Genomic DNA, 26,307 nt, shown 5'->3' on the forward strand with positions numbered 1-26,307 from the left:
CCCTCTTCTCCCTCTTCCCTATCCCTCATAACCCGATCCTATTTTCGACCAATTTAACGCGATTTGACTTTCTAATAGCTATCTAGTTATTAATTAGGACTATCATCCTATGTACACATAAAACACATTGCGTTGGCACGGCAAATATGTGCGCCTGGACTGCCACCGTTCTATCGCGTTCCATTGCGTAGATATAGATCCACATGTTTCTATGCATGTGTAATTGCGTATCTCTGTATTTATGTATATGAGCGGTATGTGTATGTGTGAGTAGATTGTTGGTTGGTGCGATACAACATGTCTTCCTCGTGATCGGGATGAGATTGCAATCGAGCAAGGATCGTTACACAGTGGCTGATATTACAAATCTTACAAATGTGATCATGTGACTTGATTTATGTATCTGTATATGTGAATTTATATATACACACACATAAATACGTATGTATATATATGGGCTGTTTAAAAGTGTTGTTTTTATTTTATATTTTCAGTTTATGACTGGTGAAGAGATGATGGCTTTAATTTGGTTTCGTTGAATTGATCTTAAAAATCAATGTGAAGTTTTGTAATTGTTTCAAATATATTTGTTAATAGAAATAATAATGTTTTATAGGATATTATAAAAAAAAAATCTTTAACTTGGTATTTTAAATTTAAAGAATTTTATTTCTAAAATTTTATTCGCGTTTCCTTAATCGCGTGTTCCTTCATTGATAAATTGTTCAATCTGGAATGGAAGACATTTGTATCACGCAATACTCAATGCGAGTTCGAGTCGGTCAACATTTGAATTTGTATGATCTAAATTTTTTAACGCAAATCCGAAGAGAAATATTTTTTAATCATCCAAATGAATTTATATTTAACTAATATTCATTGGTATATAGCGTTTTTATTTATTTAAGCAAAGAAAATGATAAATTCGTTGAAACGCAAACAAAACTTCCGATTGATTTTTAAAATTAGATCAATTTTTCAGGACCATTTTTGAGAGTCATTTTTATTAATCATAAACTGAAAAATCATGTATGAATTTCGTTGGTTAAAAAAAAAAAAGAAAAAAGAGAAAAAATATTGAAATATCTATCGACAATCCAATAAATAAAAAAAAAAAAAAAATAAAAAAAATAAAAAGAAAGAAAAATTGTTTCAAACGAAGCAGCGGTCGACAGTCCTGGCATTTTTAATGGAATGTTTTTCAAATTTATTTCTCTTTTTCTAAACGCCAGTTAATTAAACGCGATCGCAATTTTTTAACGTTACAATCTAAACAACCTAACATTTTTCATTTCTCTCTCTCTCTCTCTCTCTCTCTCTCTCTCTCTTCGTTCCTTCTTTCTCTTTCCTTTTTAATTTTTCTTTCTCTTGTCAAAATTTTATAAGATCATTTTATCTAATCACAAAATTATCTCTATTTAAAACTGAATTTACGAGTGTTATACACTCAGCCCCTATTTTTCTTCTTTTTTTTCTTTTTCTTTTTTTTCTCCCGATTTTCTATTATACAGTCTAAAACATATTTTTAAAACTGATGTATCTCCAATCATGTCTCAGCCAATAACGATGCAACGAATATTAGAGCTTCGAAGAACCGCACCCTGTTTCTTTTTCTTTTCATTTGTTTATTCGTTCAATACGGAGCGCAATAAAGTCAGCTTTAAACGGATCTTTTAATTATACTATTTACATTATTCATATATTTAAATATCATTCCTAATAAATCGTTTTGTATACATATACATTCATAGGTCATTTCGATACTTGACTAATTTAGAAATTATTAGCATATAACAATTTGTCAAATATTATCATTCCATTGTTATCGTTATTATTATTATTATTAAATTCAATTAATATTACTATTATCATTATCAATTATCATTATTCATAATAATATCATAATTAAAATTATTATATATATATATATATATATTATATATCTCATTTTGACGCAAGGTACCTAAGTTGGATACTTCCACTTTTCTTTTCTTTCCCTTTTTTCTTTCTTTCTGTTTTTGTTTCTTTTTTTTTTGTTTTACATTTCTTCTCTTTCAACTTTTCTCTTTAATTTTCGCCTTTAATTTCTCATTTTTAATCATGAAAGTATAAAGATCATATTTGTAAAATCATTTGCCAACCTTTTTCGAGAATAAATCGGACACGTTCAATATAAACGAGGCATGGCAAATGTAATAATAATAACAACAACAACAATAATAATAATAATAATAATAATAATAATAATAATAATAATAATATTAATAATAATAATAATAATAATAATAATAATAATAATAATAATCATAATAATAGTAGTAGTAGTAATAGTAGTGATAATAATAATAATGATAATAATAATGGAAGAAAAAAGAAAAGAAAAGAAAAGAAGAAGAAATATACGTGGGTGTCTCGGATTTTCGCCAAAAGTCTGAGCGTTTTACAATGTAAATTAGCTGCCTCTTTCTCCTTTTCATTCTCGTTACTCGGTACATATCGTATTCGTAAATGTGTGAACACATGTATGTATAAATGTATGCATGTATGTGTGAATGAATGTATGTCTATATTAATGCGGATTAAAAAATGTATAATGTATATATGTATGCACGTATGTATGCATGTATGTATGTATATATGTATGCATGCACGTATTTCTCGAGCTAGTGTATGTATATCATTTCTACATACGTGTAACGTGTAAATTGTACGCTTTTTTCTTTATTCTTTTTTATTCTATTTTTTTTTTCTTTTTTTTCTTTTTCTATTTTTTCCCGTGTAAGGTAAAATGTATGTGTAACACTTTTTTTTATATGCGATAATGAAGAATGCGATATAATAATAACGTTAATATGCGTAGACTCGGTCTTCAAATTTTACGCACGACGAGAGTAATAGCCATAATGAATGAAAATTGTCGATATAAAACAAAAAAAAAAAAAGAAAGAAGAAAATTCTCAACGATAAAAAACAATTTCTACTTATTTACATTATTTATGTCGCTCTATTTCTCTTTTCTCTCTCTTTCTCTCTCTCACTCGCTCGTTCACTCTCATTCGTTTTCTCATTTTTTGTTCCTTTTATTTTTAATACAGTATAATTATCGTCACCTTTTCGTTCAGCATACAATTTAAAGCACTCTCTCTCTCTCTCTCTCTCTCTCTCTCTCTCTCTCTCTCTCTCTCTCTCTCTCTCTCTCTCTCTCTCTCTCTCTCTCTCTCTCTCTCTCTCTCTCTCTCTGTTTTTTTTTTCTTTCGTCGATCATACAGAACAAATCTCAGCCCCTTTCATTTTATCCACCTCCACGTCACACTCGAGCACACTTTCTTCACGGTAAACGTGTATTTCTTTCTTTCTTTCTTTCTTTTTCTTTCAACGTCCAATGACAATTAGTGAAAATCGATGTACAATAGCGATTACCTATCGTGTGATCTTGTATCGTGAAATCGCGTTTTCGTTTGAAAGCACGTTAGAATTGACGCGGCAGTGTTGGTTAATCGGTGGCTTTAAAGTTAATATAATACAACCTCATACCTTCGTCGTTGGAGCTGATGGAAAGAGACGGTGCATTTTCCTATGTATATGTGTATATGCATGCACCTGCGACACCGAAGCATATACCGCAAACGAGTCGAAACACACATACACATATACACACATAATAGTAGAAGATGGAAGAGGAGAAGGGAAAGAGTTAAAGAGATCGTTCGATCGTGTCACGGAAAATAAATCAGAATGACGTAGACACCATTCTTTTCCAACTCTCTTTTTCTCTCTCCCTCTCACTCTTTTCTACTCTCAAAAAACCTTTTTTATTGCCGTTCTTTACTCTCTACCCTCGCTCCTAGAGAAAAAAAAAAAATAAATAAACGGATCTAATCACGACGTTTCTTTCCACCATTGATCCGATATCGTGAAGTCGACGTACTTTTTATATCAATCGCTTATTTTTTAAAAGGAAATATTGCGAATGTGAAATCATTGACTTTAATGAAAGAGACATCATTTGATAATTATAAACTGTAGAGAGAAAGAAAGATTTTAATAGAAATCAGAGAGAAGAAAATATTTCTTTTTCCAAATTGTTCCAAGAAACTGGTTATGATATTGGAAAAAAAAATTTTAATATATCAATAATCGTAATAAATCACATAATATTATAATGTATAATATCATACAATAGAAAAAAGAATCATATCCTTTGATACATCATTTATATACTATCGTTCAAATTGTGTCCTTTCAAATTTATCTCTCAAGTCGTTATATCCTTATAAAATACATTTCCTATTGCATAATTGAAAAAAAAAAAAAAAAATAAGAATACTAAACAAACGTGATCCCTCGGTAGAAGTTTTATCTTTAACAATGATTTCGAGTTGACAAAAATTTGCTCGGTGACTTCTCCTTTTTTTTTTTTCCTTTTCCCTTTGTCTCGGCCCTTTTTTCTTTTTTGTTCATATCTTTTCTTTTTTTTTTTTTGCTTTTTTTTTATTATTTTGTTTCGTTTCGTTTTTGTTTTGTTAAATCTTCTTTTGTTATCTCAGGCACTCCGTCTATAAACCGCGATTAAAACACAACGCAAATATTACGCAATGTAACGAGTATCTATTATAATATTCGATTAAAAATACCGATTTGCGCCATTGTCAAAGGCATCGTATCTAAAGCACGTTATAAAGACTCTATTCTCGCCATGATTTTTCACGAATCCTTTCGAGAAAATAGCGCGCCCGAAATGATGTTTTTCAAACATATATATATATATATATATATGCATATATATATATATACATACATATATGTATATTTATATATATACACATATATATTTCTTTTAAAATCGAAAGGATCGTGAAAAGGAACATGGGAGTTCGCGACGAATCAAAGGAATCGTACGTGCGCGTGTGCCTCCGTTTGGATTTTCTTCCTCTTCATTATCTTCTATCTTCCTCTTCTTTCATCAATCTTCTGCTTCTTCGTAAAACCCACTTATCCGATATTCACAGCACATTAATAAGTGCACAACAGTACCAAAATTAGTCTCACTAAAGTCTCTTTCTCTTTCTTTTCATTCTTTCTTAATATCTCTCTCTCCTCTCTCTCTCTTTCTCTCTTTTTCTTATCTCATTCATCGTTCCATTCTCTACGTAATATATCTCGAACGAAACACTTTTTAAATGAGGCACTTGCCCTAATATATATATATATATATATATATATATATATATATATACACACTCACTCACTTCGACGAAATATCTCTTTTTTCATAATCCTCTTCTATTCATTCCTTTATCTCTCTCTCTTTCTCTTTCTCTTTATCATCCTCTGTATTTTTTCTCTTTCTCTCTCTCTCGCTTTCTATTGATCTATACATGAAAATTTGCCAACAATTAGTACAACGGAAGGCACGCCTCGTCTCGCGCGAATGCTCATTAGTAATGTCTCTTTACTACGCATAACAATTTTATTTAATTTCCATTTTTTTCTTATGTCTGTTCTTTTTATTCTTCTTCTTTCTTCTTTCATCCCTTCTCTCTCTCTCTCTCTCTCTCCCCCTCTCTTTTTCATTTTGTATTTTTATTTAAGCACCTATACAAAACACACACAGGCCACTTCTACGAACACACAACAGTACTATATTCTGATCCATATCACATTAGTACAACAGTACACACCGAGAAACGACGATAACGTATGTATGTAGATAAATACATATGTACGTCTTTCTCATCCTACAGTTCAGTTTCTAGTATGTATGTAGATAAATACATACGTCCTTCTCATCCTCACAATTCAGTTCGAATGTTGTCCTTTGTCCTAGATTCCGTTCGCTGTCTTCTATCGAGAAACAGAAAATGAGAAAGGTACTCTCGACGTGGATCCCGTTTAATGGGATTGACTTCTATCCTTAAATGACGTCAAACGAACGAACCAACGACGAGAAGAAGATGATCATTCGATAAGAGGGTGGTCAAACACGGAGAGAAAGAGATAGAGAGAGGAGGAGGGAGAGCGAGAGATAGGGAAAGGGAAAAAGAGAAATAGAGAGAGAGACAGAGAGAGACAGAGAGAGAGAGAAAGGAGAACGAATCGTCGAGAGTATTAGTTTAAAAAAATAGTTCGTTATTCCCACGTTGTTGAGTCCTACGACGGAAGATCATTTCTCATTCTTCATCTTCATCATCTTCATTGGAATTATCCCAGCTTCTTCAGGAAAGGAGACGTAGCATTTCGTTTTCTTCTTCTTCTTCTTCTTCTTCTTCTTCTTCTATTTATTATTCTCTTCCTTTTTCATATTTCAAATTTGAAGAAATCGAACCAACACGAAAAAATCACATCTCGCCGTAATCAGGTAACGTTGACACTACGTATCGTACGATAATTACACCTCATAGTTATCTATCTATATATATATATATTTATATACATATATGTATGTATGTATGTATGTATGTATGTATGTATGTATGTATTTTAACAATTCTTGCGATGTAAGATTTAAGATTTCACGCATACCCACACATATATATACGTATATACGAATGTATATTTATTATATATCGGTCTCGGAACATTCTCGTACTTCATGTCGATCTTCGTGGATCGACAGTTCATTTGTCACGTGGCACCTGATAGACCAGTCCCTGGCGAAAAAGCATAGAGTCATTGATGCTATTCCGTTTCCTTCGGCGATTAGTATGCCTGAAGAGACGAGTCTCAGCGTTGATCGATCTCGAATTAGTTCGAGAATTGCTCGGCTCCTGCTGGGACGCTGCCATATATTTAACCATGTCGTTGAAGTTCGGTAAAAATTGAGGATTGAACAGTGATAAAATTCTCTCGTTGAGTTCGCGAGGATTTCGCGTTGGTACCATGTAATGGTCGCGTGGATTCGAGGGATCACTTGTTTGGGCGAGATCAAAAACGAAGGTTGAGTTGGTTGTCGCTGAGTTTCGACGTAGCTTGCGAAGGAGATCGTTCGAGTTGGTACTGATGGTTGTCATAGCGCTGCTACTACTGTTGCTACTGCTGTTACTGTCGCTACGTTTCCGAGGACAATTGTTAGGATTCGTGCTAATAACCGTTTCGATGTAGTGCAACTCTTGGCCCTCTCCTCCTCCTCTTCCACTCCGCAGTGGTCCACCTCTTGATTCTTGACGAGGTACGACACGATGATTGTGTGATTGTTGGTACGGATGATATCGCGCATCAAAGAGGTCTGTTGTTTCTTTCGATGAAGATAGGAGGAACTCGAGAGGAACCCACGGCTCGTTTTTGTTATCATAGGATTCGACGATGTCAGAGGAAATCGATGATCGTTGATTGGGAATGCAATAGCTTGCTAATTCTTCCTTGATGTTCTTTCTCTCTTCCTTCCTTCTATCATTTTTCTCCTCGTTGCATTCATCATCTTCGTCATAATCAACATTAATGCCGTCATTGTCATCGTCATCGTCCTCCTCTTCCTCGTCCTCTTCCTCCTCCTCGTCGTCGTTTCGATCGTCCGACTCGGCGAGGTCGAAGGACGACGAGGAAGTACCGAAATCCGTGGGATCCTGTGATGATAAGCCTCAAACGGCTCTTTGTCGCCTTCTGTATCATATGTACGTCTTCTTCACCTTCTGCACTGGCTTATTCTCCGCCGATGAATTAGCGTTTTTACCGTTTGGGTTTTTCGGTGGTACGTTTAGAACAAGATTGATGGATTTGTTATTAAAACCAGGTGATTCCGAGCTCTCCGTTAATCGATTCAGTTGTTGACGTTGTTCAGATGGTTCTGGGTAAGGAGTACCACGTAGTCTTTGGGAAAACCAGAAACCGGATGCGAAACCAGCGACCAATGAGAAAAGACAGGTTCCTATTAGAGCACCGGTTAATGTTTGTGCCGAGTATACCACTGGTGTCACTATGACGCCTGAAACGAGACAATAAACAGATCAGATGGTTAACTAGATTAGAAACAGGTAAAACCCTTTTATCTTGTAATCTTAATCCTTTTGACGTAGTATTTCATGTTCTTTACGATTATTATAAAAAGTATAAAAGAACGATAGCTTCAGTTAAAGCCATCGTTTTATCACTTATCCGATCAGATAAAGAAATCAATACGTGTTAATGATTATTTTGTTTTAGAATAAAACGAGACAGGACTTCGACCACATACGACGATTAGGAAAGGAACATCGAAGCGAGGACAATGCGAATCGATAGCTTGGATTAGAGGAAGGAAAAACAATGTACGGAAGGAAGACAGTCTGGTAGAACGTGCAACGATGCCCGCGGGACATGATCCTTCGAAGCAAAAGTTAGAACGGGTTTGTGCGTTAGAAAGGACACGCTTGGGAATAGGTTTGTTGATTACGCACTATGTGTCTCGGTACGCTCGAGTTACGACGAAACATGTATGTATTATATGTGTCTATGTATACGTTATATCGACGAGTGCACAAGATCCGACGTGAAAAACGTAAATAAATGAGAAATGATAAAGGTGAGAGGAAAGATAGATAGGTAGATAAATAACTAGCTTCGATCTTGATAAAAGACAAATATACCTTCGAAGCTTTTTGATTTGATTTTAATTCTTAAAAGGTTATCATCTATTATCGTTTCAATCTAATTTTGTTTATTGTGTTAATAAAAAAAAAATATATGAGAAAATTTATTTTGTTTTATGATATCATTTGTCACTACTGATAATCCAAATGAATATCCATTTCACTAATGACACGTATCGTGTCACATCAATTTTTCTATAATTTGTCACTCATATATGTTCATTACATGTTGAATAAATGGTCTCTTTCGTAATGGTTATAGAAAAATTTCCAAAAATTATTATTGTCAAAAAGAGATAATAATGTACGAATATTGCGATATACCTATATCGTTATTTACAATTGTTTAGTTTTTTTTTATTATCTTCTTTTCTTTTTTCGTAACGATAATGTATTTAAGAAGCTCAACTTCTCTTAATAAAATTTAACGTATTAAAATATTTTTCGCTATATACGTGTGTCAAAAATTTTAGAATGTTTTTTTTTTTCCGAACTTCTTTAAGTTCGAGATATTTTCTTTATCAGATCGAAAGTTAGATAGAAGATAAAGATATTGAAACGAAATTTTGCATGAGGGGGAGGAGGATAAAGTTTCAGTCACGATAACCTTTATTGAGGATTAAGGATCATCATGGGACCGATTAAAATTCTTCGAAAGGAAGAAAGGAAGAAGAAAGAGGAAGGAGAAAGGAAGAAGTATGACGCAAGTGGATATTGGCGTTAATGATTACCTTGAGGTTCGTTAGCTCTTGGTTGCGTACGACCGTATTGATTTTCTCGATCCAGTTCGATGACAATTTCATTGTCTCGTTCGTCGGGTTGCTCCCCGCGCCCGATTTCGGGCGGTACGGCTGGTTGCACGGGTTTCGCCATTTCTGAAGCAACGTTCACCAAGTTGACGATGACACGAGGGATTGATGATATCAGGTAGTACATATAAAATGTATACACACAAGCACATACTCTATACATAAGTACGTGTATACATACGTTTTGTACATGTATATATATATATATATATATATATGTATGTATGTATGTATGTATATATGAAAAATACATAATAAGGTAACAGTGATCATAGCCAAAGCTTACAAATGAGTATGTATTGATGATAAATTTCGTTAGTAAAAGAAGGGTAAAGTTAATATTAATCCCATGAAAATGAAATAAGTAAATGAAATGAAGTGCCAATATGATATGGTGTTATAACCAGTAGTTAACAAAATTAATACAAAGATTTAGCGTGCGATATATATATATATATATATATATATATAAAGGAAATATATTATATATATAATATAATATATTTATTTATAATATATATAATAATATATATTATAAATACGAATAAATATATAATATTATATATATTATATATGTATTATAATACATATATAAATATTATATTTTAATATAATATATATACATGTATATATATATAAAGGAAAAAAAGAAGAAAAAAAAAAAAGAAAGAATGGAATAAAGCAAGGGTAGGAAGACAGGATAAAAGATAAAAACGAGGAAAAGAAAAGAACAAAATGACAGAGAAAAAGGAAGAAGAGAAAGAAAAGAATAATAAGGAAACTCGTAAAGAATTGCAATAGGGGAGTATAACAAGTAGAAAAGGAGAGCCTATAAATCCTTATCGTTAGGGCTCGCGTTAAAAAGCATCAGACGAGATTCTCATACTCTCATACAGAGTAGCATATTATCCTTGTGTCGTTGACGTGTTACAATGGTTAGAAGTACGAGGATGGTAAAATGCGAGAAAATGGGATAAAACGAGCCGATTTGTTCGCCATAATTCTTTGGTAAAAGATATAAGGAAAGAGGGTGAACGATGAGGAAGAAAAGAGGCGAGGAAAGAAAAGAAAGAGAGAAGGTGAGAAACAGAGAAACAGAGAAACAGAAAAATGGTAGGGGAGAACTTCTGGGGTCCGAAAGATGAAAGCTAAAGGTTTGCAAAAGCAAGTAGTTAAATCTACGTGACGGAACGATGAGAAGAAAGTTTGCGATACTCGGTGAATCCCGTTGGGATATATCGCGAAAGCTGCCTTTCTGTTACTGTATTCGTGATGTTAACTATATATAGTTTGTATGTATTTGTATATATACATATATATATAGTATGGACTCGTCGAGCGATTACGGGTGAACGCGCCACGGTTCGATCGATTCGCTGATCCCTGCGCTTTTCGAATGGCTTTGAATCTTTGATACAGACAGACTGTGTATTTATGTGTACGTTGTATTGTATTTAAGAGTATATATATATATATATATATATATATATGTATTATATATGTATGTATATATGTATGTATGTATATGGGTAGATATATATTTGCGTATATGTGCGCGCCTATCTATGTAGACTGTTTATTTAGACGAACTTTTTCTTCTGTTTGAAGAAGTCGATAAGTTTCTTTCTCTTTTTGTTTTTATTTTTATTTCTATTTTTCTTTTTCCTTTTCCTGTTATGTTTCTTTTTCTATTTTTCTTCGGGTTTTCTTTTTCTTTTTCTTTTTTTTTGTTCATTTTTTTTTCCCTCCTTCTTTAAAGAGAAGTCTATCGTTTTGACAAACGTCTATTGTTAAATGTGCCGGATAAGCTTTGAATATCTCTGCTTTATTACTCTATATATAAGTAAATGAATTTATATGCTTTGAATATCTTCGCAGTAATACTAAATACATATATATATATATATATGTATTTAATATATAAGACGAGAATATCTGAATATGCTTCTGTTAATAAAAAGTTCTTCTTTCTTTTCTTTTTTCTTTCTTCCTTTTTCTTTTTAATTTATTTTTTTCTACATAGTAATGATTATTATTTTTATACTATGTTATAAATACTGATTTCAATTTGGCATGGAATAGTCAATACATCAGATAATCTAATAGCTCATTTTATATAATTATCAATTGAATTAGTTACGTTTTATAATTATATTTTTCGTAGCGATTGAAACTAACATAGCACGTTATATGTTGTAATAGTATAAAACTTTATTTTATGTAATTTGTTTAATAATTTTACATAAGCATAATAAAAAATATTATAAAAAAAGAAGAACGAAGTAATAATTTTTTATATCGGTATAATATACAATCGTCACACGTAGATTTTATATTAGTATAGTACTATTATATAATATTTAATTTCTACTTATTATTCATTTATTAATTTGATATTAAATAATACTATTATATTATGATATAGTATATAATAAAATATAATAGTATATATTTCATATTATTATATACTAGTATAATATAATAACATAAAACAGAAATACTACAAATATTAAAGAAAGAAAAAAGAAAAAAAAAAGAAAAAAAAATACCATACACCATATAAAATTATTACAATATATTTGTACCGTTACTATAAAAAAAAGGTTTTTACACTATTACAACATCCATACTATGCTACATAAATTTCAATGGATAAATTAGAACGTTATCCAATAAATCAATAAACAAATATATTGTCAATCTTCCTCGGAAAATTTTTTTTTATACCGAATATTTCTGCGAACGACTGTACGTGAGCCCTACTTGAGATTTTTCGAAAGTCGTCGTTTCCACTTTGAAGTCAAGGATGCGTTAAATCAAGTATTTCAAGAGAGAGATATTGAGAGAGGAAAAAAAAAAGAAAAAAAAGAGAAAGAAAGAAAGAAAGAAAGAAAGAAAGAAAGAAAGAAAGAGAAGAACAGATAGACACAGAGAGAGAGAGAGAGAGAGAGAGAGAGAGAGAGAGAAAGAGAGAAAGAGAAAGAGTCATTACTTCGAGAGGGTAAAAAGGAGAAGAGTGCGTGGGAAAGCGGGCTTTTCTTCCGTTTTCGAGGAATTCGTTCGTGAAAGCTCAAGAAGGGTGCTTTTTACTTGTAATAACAGCCTTACTATACCTTGTTCGAAACCACAGCCTTTGTGCTTTCCCATAAGGATATCTTGGAAGAGCGTTTTGTCGGCATCGCTATCGTGAAGTTTTGTTGGAACTGCGACGCAAAGATTTGTCGTAGCATCCCAAGCGCAATGTGGATCTTGAAGAGCAACGCAGGCCGCACAACTGCCTGCCAATGGTGAATCACAATGATGTAATGGCACTGCACGTATCTCCGAATCGGCAAAGACCACCAATTTACTTGCTTCACCTGCTAGATGTACCACTAACAGATCTTTCACGGCTTGTCCTATAAACGTTAACGACGCATATATTAATTTCGCACGATTTAACACTGGATTTACGGAAAGGGTGGTGAGGGGGAGGGTGTGGGTCTTTAATAATTTGACAGTTTTCAGATTTCACGTTTAACGCTAGATTTGTCAACTGGGTCAAGATGGTGTTTTTCCTTTTCTTCCTTTTTTCTTTTTTCTTCTTCTTCTTCTTCTTTTTTATTTTTCTCTTTTCTCTTCTGATATCCTGTTACAATTCATCTTTAGTTTGTATTACTTCATCAGATTTCTTTTGACGTTTATTGAAATGTATGAACGATTAATTTTATTAATTCGGTTTTTGTTTTTTCTTTTTAATTCTTTTTTCTTTTCTTTCTTTTTTGTTTTGTTTTGTTTAACATTTACACGTAGTGTAACTCTATATACGTGTGTATACAGTGATAGATCATTTTGACATGTAGATATTTAATAGCTGAAAATGGTGATATATTTTTCATTTGTACACGTTAACGAATCAAAACAAAAATTATAAGTGTATATGTAGTTCGATAAGGTTTGGAGGAGAGAGAAAGAGGCGGAAATATTCCTATTCGAAAATGAAAATTAATTTGTTTTTTTTTTTGTTTTTTTTTTTAATAGATTTAAAAGCTTAATGCTTCAATTTTGATGCAGTCATTCTCGCGGTTGATATTCCTGAAGGAAAAGTTTAATGATAAATACCTCTTACGTATACCGAAATGGATCATTTTGACTTTTCACAAAATTTTGCTGAAATTTTGACTTCACTGGGATTTATTCAAAAGTTCCTCATAACATTTTCGAATAGTTCAGATGTTTTAATTAATGCCTTTGAATGAATTTGTCGTTCTAAAACTTATGGAACCATATACCGAATGTGGTAGAACGATAATAACAGATAACTTCTTTACAAGTGTATCACCAGTGGCAAAACTAATAACTATAAGAACTACTTTAATTGGGCATCATTAGAGGAAATAAGAGAGAATTATCTAAATGTACAAAATTAACAAAGAAAAAAAATAATTATAATTAACAATAATTATTCTTTATAAATCCGAAAGATTTTATTTCCCAAAAATAAAAATATATAGATATATATTGTATATAAATATAGAAATAGAGGTTGTTTTGTCTGAAATAATCATTTCTTTTTAAAAATAAATCATTTGTGCCTCTTTCGTTAGAAATAGATACATTATACGTAAGTCATCGACGGTTGTAACTTTAACGTTATATAAATCATAAATGTTATATTTTATAACAATTTATATTGACCTTGATCGACGTTAATGATATGAATTAATATTACAACAAAACCAAGAGAACAAAAAACATAAATGCATATTAATGTATCCATCAATACGACCGATATCAATAAACATAGTTATACAAACATGTCTCTAAATGTAATGTAAATGATAAAACAAAGTATTTTAACACGTTCCATGCGATATCTAACATTGATGGTTCGCGTTAAATTTTCCATTCAAGCCGCGTGTAACACCGATTGGTACACGCTGGTATATTTATTAAATGCATTTAACAACATCAAATGGACCGAATGAAAAGATCGAGAAAAAATGGTTCAAAAAACGAGCAATCTGTTAATAACGAGAAGTTATTTCTTTTATTTCTATCGTATTTTAAAAATTATGTAAATTACGTAAATTTGAAATTATATAAAATAAAGAAATTATATATTTGTAATTGTAAAAGATAAGCGTTAATTTATGTTTCGAAAGGTACAACATTAATTTTATATCTTTCGGAGATATGGAGAGATTCGAAAAAAAAAAAAAAAAAAAAAAAAAATATTTTTTTCATGGATAAAATTTTGATGATCGAGAATATATATGAAAAGGAAGGGTCTACTCTCTTACGTATAATATATTTGGACTATATGGCGAGTAGTAAAATAAATAGGGACTTCGTAGCTAAGCTTACCGTATTTCAGCACTTGGACGTCGCTAACAATGACCTGATTAACGTCGGTAACAGAATCCGGGGAACGGGTGTTCAATGCCTTCAGCACGCGACCGTCGTCTGTGGAATATATCCGAATATTTCCATGTATAATTTTAGAAAGGCGAAATACGATCTCGTGCGGCGAACGAGAAATGTTATTATTTTAGGGGCTGACGTTACCTGTTCCAACGTAAAGTATATCGTAGGCCTTGCCGTCTAACGCCTTCACTTGAGAATCTACGGCGACTTTGGTAAATCTGTAACTGTAGACAAAACAAGAATATTTTTTTGTTGTTTTTTTTTTTTATCTTTTTTTCTTTTCTTTTTGTTATTTTTTTCTTCGTCATTTTCTCTACATTATCGATCGACAAAGGACATTTCAAATATTTTCTACATCTCAAAATTCGAACAATTATCTATATGTTCTAACATGTATATCTTAATTGATAATTATTTATTATTATCACGAATTATAGAAATAGAGAAATTTTGGATCTATAGTATCGTCTCTATTGACGACAAATTTTTATCGAGGGATCTTTGTCTTTGATTATTTTATTAATCGTTTTTATGCTTGTCGTTTTATAAAATCGAATATGATGGTATATTTTATTTAAGAAAAATATCGAAAATGTAATTCGAAATTTTGTTGATATTAAATAAAATACGAAGAGAAAGATTATTCCAAGAAATGAAATTGTTTAAGAAAGTTGAAAGTTTATTGCCTCAAATTGATGTAGCGAGCCTTGAGGATAAATATTTTTACGATTAATAAATCACTTTTATCATCGATAATTTATATTACGTCGAGGAGAAAATTGTTTAACAATCGATGGAACATTTAAAAAAAAGAAAAAAGAATCACACACACACACACACAAACTTGATGCGATTTTGAGATTACTTCGAACGTTTGTTCTAACAAAGAGAGTATTTATATCTTTTATATAACTTCGAGAAACATTGTCTTAATCTTAAGACGTAGACAAGAGAATTATAAATCCGATAATAACTGTTCTAAACTCATCAAGTGTAATAGAAATGAATATAATCATAGTAATAGAAAGGACTTACTTGAAACTGACTTTGGTTATCACAGGCATTGCGAAATAGGATTGGACAGCATCGTCCATGAGCGGATGAGCCTTAACAAAATTCACGGTCATATCTGGAAGTGTCCTAGAGTCGTTAACGCAAGCACCGGGTCTTGGTTTAGGTACCCTTTCTGCTGGCACTCTCAACCAATTGCTATTTATCGTCTCTTGCTCCTTGAACGCACCCTGGAAGACTTCGAGAACACTGTTCATGGAGAAGGCGCAAATCGCTGAACCACCGATGGAATTTACAGGAGTTGTGAAGACACCATATACCAATCGTGTACGATTACCAGCGTAAAATCCTTCGGTTACGTCACTCGTTGATTCTGAAAATTATCAATCAAAACAATGATTTATTGGATTGGTTAATAAATATGAAAATAAATATGATTGCTTTTCAAATATATTTTATTCATTTATCTTTTTTTTTTCTCTTCATTTCTATCTATTCCTTTTTTATTTTTATATGAATTTATTATGTATTAAAATTCAAATCTTTTGACATTAAAATATAAAAATAATAACGTAACCTAGAAATTTAATATCTATCTTTTTCTTTTTTTTCCTATAAAATAGTCTCTTCAAATTAAATATCAACGAATTATTATAATCTGTGTGAGTATAAGAAAAATTCGATTTTTAACGTTAACTATATATAATTAAGCAGGAATCCTTTTGATTTTATTGTCGTGCGATCACGGAAGGTACTACCAATAAGAGAGTTAATTATGAAAAAAAAATAAAAAATAAAAAAAATAAAAAAATAAAAAAATAAAAATAAAAAAATAAAAATAAAAGAAAAATGCTTTTAAAGTTTTTGACGCTTGCTGTTTACGCTTGTTAAAGGAATCGTAGTACGACAACGAGTTTTTTGTAATGGCGTACAACAAAAGAAAGTAGTAACGTTCAGAATACTGCCATTATTCTTTTTATCGGTAAAAACGGTTTTTCTTCGTGGTACTCTGAAAAGCACTAAAAGCAGTATTTAATTTTCCCCGTATAACGTTTTATAGGATTTTTTTCTTATCGCTTTTCATTCTACAACGCGATAGAGCTTTTCAAAACGAATTCAATGATATGAATAAGTCCGAAATGTCAAATAATCATTCAGATACTGGCATTTTTAATCGCAGGTAAATTTTCTTAAAGATATAAATAGTTTAATATTCTTCAAAATATCAAGATTTTATTATATTAAATTAAATAATTGATTCTCATTAAATTCGTTAGATGATAATCTTATTTAAATAATCATATTTTATATATTTATTTCAATAATTGTCATTTTATTTTATTGATTTAAATAATTTATTGAAATTAAATTTATTAGATAATAATTTTATTATATATAATCATTTAATATAATAAAATCATAATGAAAAATAAATCTTGACGATTCCTGACAACTATAATACGATATAATAACTAATAAGATTATAAGATTAAATAGTTAAAAATTATCTAGATATATTAAATAAATTCGATATTACAATGCTAATATTATCAAAATACTTTTCCCTATTTTCCTTTTTGTTCTCCATTGAACTATATCACTTAAATTATTTATTAATTCGAAATAACTGATTACAGAGAGATTAATAATAATCGTTAATCATAAGTAATATCGTAAGACCTTCGAAAACGATAGACGAAAGTGTCGAGTAATCTTAGAAATAATATTTGTGATACTATATTGATCCAACGTTATACAAGCAACATTTAATTATAAACTTATATTAAGGAAATGATTTTACTTTGCCGTATCTATGATAAAACGTATGAAAATCTCATAACAGTCAACATATTAATCTTCAATAAATGACGCGTCATATTCTAAGAATATCTTCTATCTCTCTTCTCTTTCTCTCTTTTGCATGTTATTATACACGCTGGTGAGAAACACCAATAATGCAAGATATACTCCTTCTACTTTAGTTATCCTTGGCTCTAACGACTTAGCCACGAACTGGTCGATCGCGAAATTTCTTGGCGGTGAGAAAAGGAAGGAAGGAAGGAAGGAAGGAAGGAAGGAAGGAACGAACGAACGAACGAACGAAGGAACGAAGGGAGAAATGCGAGCTAGAAAGGGTTGATGACGACGAAAAAGGGAAGAAAATGTGACTCGCTTGGAACGTTTTCCCAGACTCGAGTCAAGTAGAAAAAAAAGAAGGAAAGAGAATAAGAGAGACAGAGAGAGAAAGAGAAAGAGAAAAAAGTTTCCAACGTCGCGACAAGTTTAAAAGTCGAACGAGCCTTTAAAGTCTCGTCCTCTTCCCTACGTTCTCCCTTTCTCCCTTTCTCTCTCTCTCTCTCTCTCTCTCTCTCTCACACTCTTTCTTTATTTATCTATCTGTCTCTCTTTCACTTACATATACGTATACATACACGTATAAATACGTACGAATATATTATATGCAGAGAAACATGTAACACATGTAACAGAGAGAAACGTGTACCTTTTAAGATGTATTTTAACATATATGTATCTAGACGTGAAAAAGTTTTCAACTCAAATTCCACTCGTCTAACGGTACACTCCGAATCTTGGTGCATGAGCACGAAAAGCCCTAGCGCCCTATTCCCTATCCCTTCACTCGATTCGTCCTTTTCTCGAGGAAACAAAGTGGAAACCAGCATGAAACTTCGTCAAATTCATCTCTCGTAGACTCGACTTTTGCCGACTCTGATGAAAATTCAACTATGGTCCTTGCGATCTCTCTCTCTATCTTTCTCTTTCTTTTCTTCTCTTTTTTTCTTCTTTTCCCTCTCTCTCTCTCTCTCTCTCTGTCTCTTTTTTTTTATCGTACGGTATAACGAACGTCTTCATTTTATTACGAGGATAAAATATGGTTTGTTATCAGGAAAAAAAGAAAAAAGAAAAGAAAAGGAAAAATAGTAAAAAGGGGAAAAAATGACATCGTACAAATTTAAAGCTTTGAACTACAATTATTTCTTCAGTACGTCTCTCAGCTGATTCTCTGATTGGATTTTTTCTTTTCTTTTCTCTCTTTTTTTTCTTTTCTATTTTACGATATATGTATCTCGTATTTTAACATATTTTATATATATATATATATTTTTTTTTTGAAAGTAATATTTTCATTAAGAATTTTTCCTTAGTTTTATTAATAGTAGAAGTTAATAATTTTATAACTATTACAAAGTCACAATCGTTACGAGTAAGTGAAGCAATTGTTATTTTTCTTTATTTATTTACTGTTATTTTAGTTTGTAAATTAAAAATAATAACAAAATGAAACTTATTTTCATCCGAATACTCGTTATATCGACGTTAATTAAATTAAATAAATAAAAGAAAGATCGATGACGTCGTTAATCGATTTCATAACGAACAAATTTATTAAATACCTTTATTTCATAAAATACATTTAACGAGAATATAAATCTTGATACCTATCCCTTAGTTCCCTTAGTTCCACCCTGTTATTTTTATGTCCTCTTATACGATACTATAATACATCTTTCGATCAGCCCTTCTCGTACTTCCCGGTTTCTTTTATAAAGCACGATACTTTCGGATATAGAAAAGAAAAGAAAAGAAAAGAAAAGAAAAGAAAAGAAAAGAAAAGAAAGGAAAAGAAAAGAAAAGAAAAAGAAAGAAGTGTTAATGGTACACTTCGAACGAGGACTCGAACAATTTTTACATTCTTTTATCGAAACTACGGAAGGAGTGTAAAAGAAAAGGAAAGAAAAAATAAAAAGAAAAAAAAAAAAAAAGAAAAATACTAACAATAATAAAAAATAAGAAAAGGGGAGGGAGTAATAAAAAAAAAAAAAAAAGAAAAAAAAACGGAAAACAAGAAGAATAATATCCAGAGAAAAGGAAAATACGTAAAGGAGCATACGCAGTTGAAGAAATACTGCCTCTTTCCGTTTCTTTTCCAGATGAATAATATAGTATATATCTCGGAGACTTCGTTCTCTTTCCCTCTCTCTCACTCTTTATTTTCCTTTCTCGATCATTCTTTCTATTCTTTTATTTTTCTTTTATATATATATATATATATATATATATATATATATATATTTCTCTCTTTCTCTTTCTTAGACGCACTGTACTCTTTATATACATATCTCATTCGAAAACTTTTCTTCGATTCTTTCTTTCGTTTGTTTTAAAGAGTACGATTTCCGTATAGAATCTCGCGGAACTTTTGGAATCACAAAATTTTCCGTATTCCGATGTACTCTCATGAATTTTCGACGTCGCTCATCGGTCGAGAAACGTATGATTGACTACGAACACGGTTTGTCAGCTTCACGTTTGTTAGTTTGGACGGGAACTCGGTCCGTTCGCCGAGAGTTAGGATCGGTCCGCGCTACTTCTACTGGAAACTATATGTATGTGTAAGTATGTGTAAGTGTATGCAAGTGTATGTAAGTGTATGTGTATGTATACTTGGCTAGTGAGTTCGACGTTTGCCCTTCTGTTATTGTTCCTGACAAACTTTATTACTTCGAGAACGGTATAGTATGATTTAGCTCGAGTATAGACCAATCAAGTTTGATATGTTCGTACAACACAACTGTCGTACATTCCGCGAATAAACTAAACTAATCGTAGAATATAGTATGTAGAGTATAGTAGGTAAATCTTGGTATGGTATCGCATAATTTTTCGACTACGATAGCTTTTCGAATGGAATAAAGAAGGATGGATGAATTAAAATGATAAAATATTTTATCTATATTTAGATACAATTAACTTTATTTCTATGATCGACAAATTCGGTTTATATCGATAATAATTATTTAAGTATGTTATACGAGAGTAAAATATTATTATTTAATAAATATCAAGAAGTAATATATATATATATATATATATATATATATATATATATATATATGAAATTTGGCATTGATTTGACGTTTAAAAATATAGGAAAAAGACTCGTGTTTTGAAAATGTTTGATAATTTAACAAAATTCGTCATACTAAAAGCGAATTTGCACGAATAAAAATTCTACTATATATTTTTATATATAAATATAGAAAATTTGATATTCCGTTTTAAAAATGTAAGAAGATTCGTATTTTGAAGATTTTTGATAATTTGAAAAAATTCGTCATTTTAACAAAGAATATATATAAATAAAAATTTTATTACATATTTTTGTATAACGTTTTGTAAAATATTTGTTATAATACGAACTTATATAAAAATTGTAATTCGCGTTCGTATGATACGTTATATAGGTATTTTATAATTTGATCATTTTAATCCTTGAAGGCTATCATGAGAGAAATTTCACCCTAAGAAGATGAGAAACAGGGCGCGTAATCAATTTATTTGTTTCCGTCACCTCCACGTTATTTGTAATTGTTTTAATCGTAAAATAATATAGTTTTAATCTCTAATAAAATAATAAAATAATAACAATAAAACACGTTAATTGAATTACTTTTTCTTATTAATTTCTAGAATAAAATAAAAGGAGAAGTACTGAAACGCAATTTCACCGACGATAACATGATAACTTAATTTTATTTTTTTAATACGAACTTTTAAAAGTTAAATATTTAATTTTTTTTTTTTGGTATATTTATATACTCGATAATTGTAAACTAAAGTGAAAAATCGTATCGAAGAGATTAAATTCAAAAATTTTAAATAACATTATGAAAACGAATTAAAATTATTATATCACAATATAAATGAAAATCTATATTATAATAAAAATTAAAATCATTTCAAATTAACATTTTAAAACAATATAATAATTTTGATATGATTTCTCCTATAGAAAAAATTCATTAAGATAATTAAAACTTTCAATTTTATTTTATAAGTAACCGGTTTTATTTTATGGTGAATAATCTATTTTATAAGCATGGTGAACAGAACAACATGCAACAATTTTATTTTAAATCAAATTTTATAAGCAACACACACATACACACACACATATGTATATATATCCTATATAAATATATGCTTTCAAAATGTATACATAACCTATATTCGTGTACTACCTATGTGACTCGTTGTATAACAAATACTATTTCATGTCGTTTCCTTTCGCTTGAAATATTTTTCTATTATAAAATACTCACCTTTTTTTTCCCCATGTCAAACGGATTACATTTTCTCGATCAAGATCCGATATATCAAACAGTACTTTCCTCTAAGAAAGTTCTTGAATACGTAGGAAAGAAAAGGAAAAAGATCCAATTTTACGATATATATTTTCTGAAGAAATCTCATTCTAATTCCCGTTCGGTAGCATGAAACGTAAGAAGGAGACGTCGACCGGACGAAGGTATCGCGATACACAGCTGAGGAATTTCAAGACGGTCGAGTGATTTGGCTTTCAGGTGCAACGGTCCGATTCGTTGTTGGAGAATTTCATCCCCGAGACGGTAATAAACTTCTTTATTCATTTCCTTTCTTCTTTTCCATTCTACTATCCGTTCCAAGGTTTCTCCCGTCATCTGGCAAAGGCAGAACACATCGTGGAAAGGCTATAGCAGAAGCTGCTAGGGGGGTCTAGGACGAGGAAAGGAAAAGAAGGAGATAGAACTGTAGGAAGGAAGGAATGAACGAAGAAAGGAAGATAGGACTAGAAAGAGAAAGAGAAAGAGATGGTAAAGGAGTAAGTAAGAGAAAGAGAGAAAGAGAAGAGAAAGAGAGGAGGATTGGAGTGGGGTATAGGTTGTCCGAGCAATCGGTGGGATAGTCCGGACCTGCGATTTGGCAAGGATCCACCAAACGGATCTTTCAGCTGGCCAGAAGCCAAGCTTCCTCGTCGGATAGGGATTTCGGTTCGATGTGCGGCGACAATATTCTCTGGCTCTTGAAAGAGCAAGAGAAAGAGAGAGAGACAGACAGAGAGAGAGAGAGAGAGAGAGAGAGAGAAGGACATATCCCACCACTCGTCCCGTCTTTTCTCTTTTACTCTGGATCAGCGCAGCAGTACCAACAGCGGCAACCTAGTCGTTCACCGTTTGGCTACTCCACCTCCTGGTGAGCTTGCGGCCATTGTACCATTTGTACTTTCCTACTGGCTCCCCAGGCTTCATTTCGTTGCTCCGTAGGCAGTTGGGACGACTTATCAAGTGACAGGAAACGAGTTTATATAGTACACTACACGCTTTACCTTTAGAGATGGGAGGGATTGGTTGAGTTGGGTTTGGTTAGGTTATGCTGGGAAAACCACCGGCTGCTGGTGAACGTGATGGTGAATAATCTATCTTATAAGCATGGTGAACAGTACAACATGCCGAACAAAAATTTCTTTTCAGTTCTATATGTAATATGGGACGCACCAGGATTCAATCTCGACTAGATCATATTTTTTTTTTTTTTTTTTTTGATTCTTTCTTTTGATTTCCATCTCACAAGATTTCTAAAGGTTTAGATAGAGAACTATATCTGTAGGTATAACAAATTGTTCCGCGACGGGGAAGAATATTTTTAGGTAAACCAAATTGTTCCTTGACCAAAACGGGATATTTTTTAGATATAAAAGAAAATATTCCCTGATATAGAAGAATATTTTTTGGTAAATGAAATTGTTTTCCGAGCATACAGAATATTTTCGAATATAAAAAATTGTTCGCGAACAACTAGGAGGAATACTTTTAAGTAAACAAAATTGTTTCCCTATCGGACCAGGCGAAACATTTTTAGAGAAATAAAATTGTTTCCTACGATGGTGGCAGAATATTCTTACATATAAAAATATTGTTTTTCAAATCTAGACAAATATTTTTAGGTAAATAAAATTGTTTCCTGTGATCATGTTCTAAAGAATATTTTAAGATATAAAAAAGATCGTTCCCCCATCCAGAAGAATATTTTTATGTTAATAAAAGATTGTTCTTCGATCAAAGGTAATTAATAATTTTATAATAACAAAATTGTTCTCCGCCCTATCAAACGAAGAAAAATATTATGTATAAAACAAAAAAAAGGAAATAAAACAAACAAAAAAAAAATACAAATTGATACTCACGTATTTCGTTGAAATAGAATGGATATTCGCCAGGTACCGAACAGTTGAGTCTAGCTTTCAGGAAACTCGTCCATCTGTCGCTGAACGCATGAGGACCGCCTTTGTCGTGCTGGCAGACTCTACCGACCCGCGAGTAGACCGCCTGAAAATAAAGAAAATTCGTGTTGGTCACGAACAATCCTTCCTTACTTCCTTCTTCTTCTTTTACCTCTTTGTCTTTTTCTTTTTGTTTTATTTTTCATCTTATAAAAGAGCAACGTTTCTCATATAATACCTTGCCACAGTTCATGTACTCGACCGCGGTTTCCCGATAGAAGAAGAACACGTAATCCTCGTAGGCGAACGAGCTGACAAAATTTGGTCCTGAAAACAGAATCAACATTTTTATTCACCTTTATATATATATATATATATATATATGTATTACTATATATAATTTCTATATATATTATATATGATATATTTCTATGTATATATGTATGTGTGTATATATCTTTCTCTTTTTCACACACAAAACACACATACAGACACACATTCTCTTTATTCCTTCACATACTTGTTCGTTCTAATTTAGAAACAATTTCTCGTTTAACGTTTTAATTATACTGTTTTTTCTTTTTTAACGAGTCCACATTTAATGATTCGTGGAAAACGAGATGAAACATTCATAGAGAACCATCGTACTCATTCTAACATCTTCTATCTCACGTCTCATCTCACTTCACTTATATATCTCCAACATCGAAATGATACTACTAGGCAAGTTGTCGCAATGTATTTATAATAGGAAAACTCGATGGAAATAGAAATCTATGGATAGGTAATACGTACGTGTACGCGTTAGAGTGCGATATCGTGATCGTCGAGAGTGATTTATAAGCGTGACACCGATGAAGGGGGTTAGAGGATACGGGTTAGGGGAGAGAGTTTGGAAAAGAGGGGACGACGAGAGAGGATAGTGGAGGCACGAAGCGACATTTGGTAAAATTTCGTTACTAAAATCGGATAAAAGATGAGCTCGTGCGATCGAAGGAACGGGGGTTGGTGAGAGTAGAAGGGTTGGGGGAAATAAATCGAAATTTCCAAATAAATTGACTGTCTCGTACGTGTTCGTCGATAAAGATCAAATACCAACATGTCGATAACGGTGTTGGTATTGATATTTTGGTAGGATGAGAAAAGTGGGAGGGTGAGTGGGAGTGGAAGTAGGGGTGGTATGGAAGGACGATAAGTACTAATTGTAAGTTTTATTCGTTCGTTCGTTCGTTCGTTCGTCCGTTCGTTCGTTCGTTCGTTTGTTCATTCGTTCGTAGCACGTTACGCGGAGAATTAACGACGAACGAAATAATATTCTTTCGGGAAATGCGAGGCTTCCTGAATGACGCACTCGCACGAATAATACGATCGATAATTAAATTTTAATTTCGCCGGGTCACGAGCAACGCTAGTTGGTGGGCCAGACACCGATCAAAATTCGATGGGCGAGTTCGCTTCACTACTCATCGTCATTCTCTCTCTCTCTCTTTCTCTCTCTCTATCTCTCTTTCTCTCTCTCTCTCGTTATTTGGACTTATTACAACGCTTTGGGTACAAAGGGTATATTTAATTAACATGATAATTAACGTTAACATGGCTTGTACATATATATATATATATATATATATATATATATATATATATATATGTATATATGTATGCATGTATATGTATATATATATATATGCAATCTTGCTCTACCATCATCCTTCTATTTTATTGAATAGAGAAGCTAATCCGATATTTTTTTTTAAAATTCACAACGTAGACGTGAACGATACAATCACCGATTGCATTTGATCGATGTTACGTTACATATCGAACACATTGATTTTTAACACTCGATTTACGGATATTGATTGTATAGCTATTATTACAGAAACCCATAGGTACTTATTGACAGGGGAACATTTTAAATGTGATTTCTTTTTTTTTTCTCCTTTTTCTTTCCTTTTTTTTTCTCGTCGTCGTCGTTAGTACGTTACATACCTACGTTTCGTTTAATTTTAAATCAATTATGATATAGTTAAATAAATTAGGACGTATGTGTGTGTGCGCGTGTGTATGTGCGTATTCGTATTATTAGATCGATCAAAAAGTCATCAAGAATTGTTTAAAAATAATTTGTTAGCAATTATAAACTAAATGTCACTTTTAATTAAAGTAATGTACTAAAATAACAAAAAAAAAAGAGAAGAAATCAAAAAAGAAAAAAAAAAGAAGAGTTAAATGCAAAATAAATATTATCATTTATATCATCATAATTTCTATTATCTTAAACAACTATCTTAATAACTTGAAATCAATCGAACAAGACTGTTCACGTAAATTTTCAAAGTTGAAATAATTAAACACGAATATCGTAGTAAGAAATACAAAAACAAAAAATAAAAACGAAAAAAAGAAGAATCAAAACAGAACTTAACTTAATAGAATCATTAATAATTAAGTATGG

At 31.6% G+C, this 26,307-nt stretch overlaps 2 protein-coding genes across 3 annotated transcripts in view; both read right to left on the minus strand.

The window, feature by feature from the left end:
- Positions 1 to 1,183: 1,183 nt before the first annotated feature.
- LOC122635234 (uncharacterized protein DDB_G0283697-like) lies at positions 1,184 to 7,577 on the minus strand (the record flags this gene model as incomplete). The annotated part of the gene is made up of 1 exon (XM_043825194.1): positions 1,184 to 7,577. A coding segment is annotated over one exon (960 nt), but the record flags the coding sequence as incomplete, so codon positions are not given.
- Positions 7,571 to 26,307, minus strand: part of LOC122635135 (semaphorin-1A-like) — a 287,458-nt gene continuing 268,721 nt past the window's right edge. The window contains exons 8-15 of one of the 2 annotated variants that reach the window (XM_043824970.1): positions 24,091 to 24,179; positions 23,817 to 23,958; positions 15,815 to 16,163; positions 14,921 to 15,003; positions 14,720 to 14,818; positions 12,487 to 12,771; positions 9,296 to 9,439; positions 7,571 to 7,921 (exon numbers count right to left, since the gene is read on the minus strand). In XM_043824970.1, coding sequence (XP_043680905.1) covers positions 7,605 to 7,921; positions 9,296 to 9,439; positions 12,487 to 12,771; positions 14,720 to 14,818; positions 14,921 to 15,003; positions 15,815 to 16,163; positions 23,817 to 23,958; positions 24,091 to 24,179 — 1,508 coding nt within the window. In that variant the 3' untranslated portion in view covers positions 7,571 to 7,604. The remainder of the gene's footprint in view (positions 7,922 to 9,295; positions 9,440 to 12,486; positions 12,772 to 14,719; positions 14,819 to 14,920; positions 15,004 to 15,814; positions 16,164 to 23,816; positions 23,959 to 24,090; positions 24,180 to 26,307) is intronic. The other variant, XM_043824971.1, reaches the window with a different exon arrangement.

This window comes from Vespula pensylvanica, chromosome 17 (genome assembly GCF_014466175.1).
Source record: "Vespula pensylvanica isolate Volc-1 chromosome 17, ASM1446617v1, whole genome shotgun sequence".
In the NCBI taxonomy this organism is placed as follows: Eukaryota; Metazoa; Arthropoda; class Insecta; order Hymenoptera; family Vespidae; genus Vespula; species Vespula pensylvanica.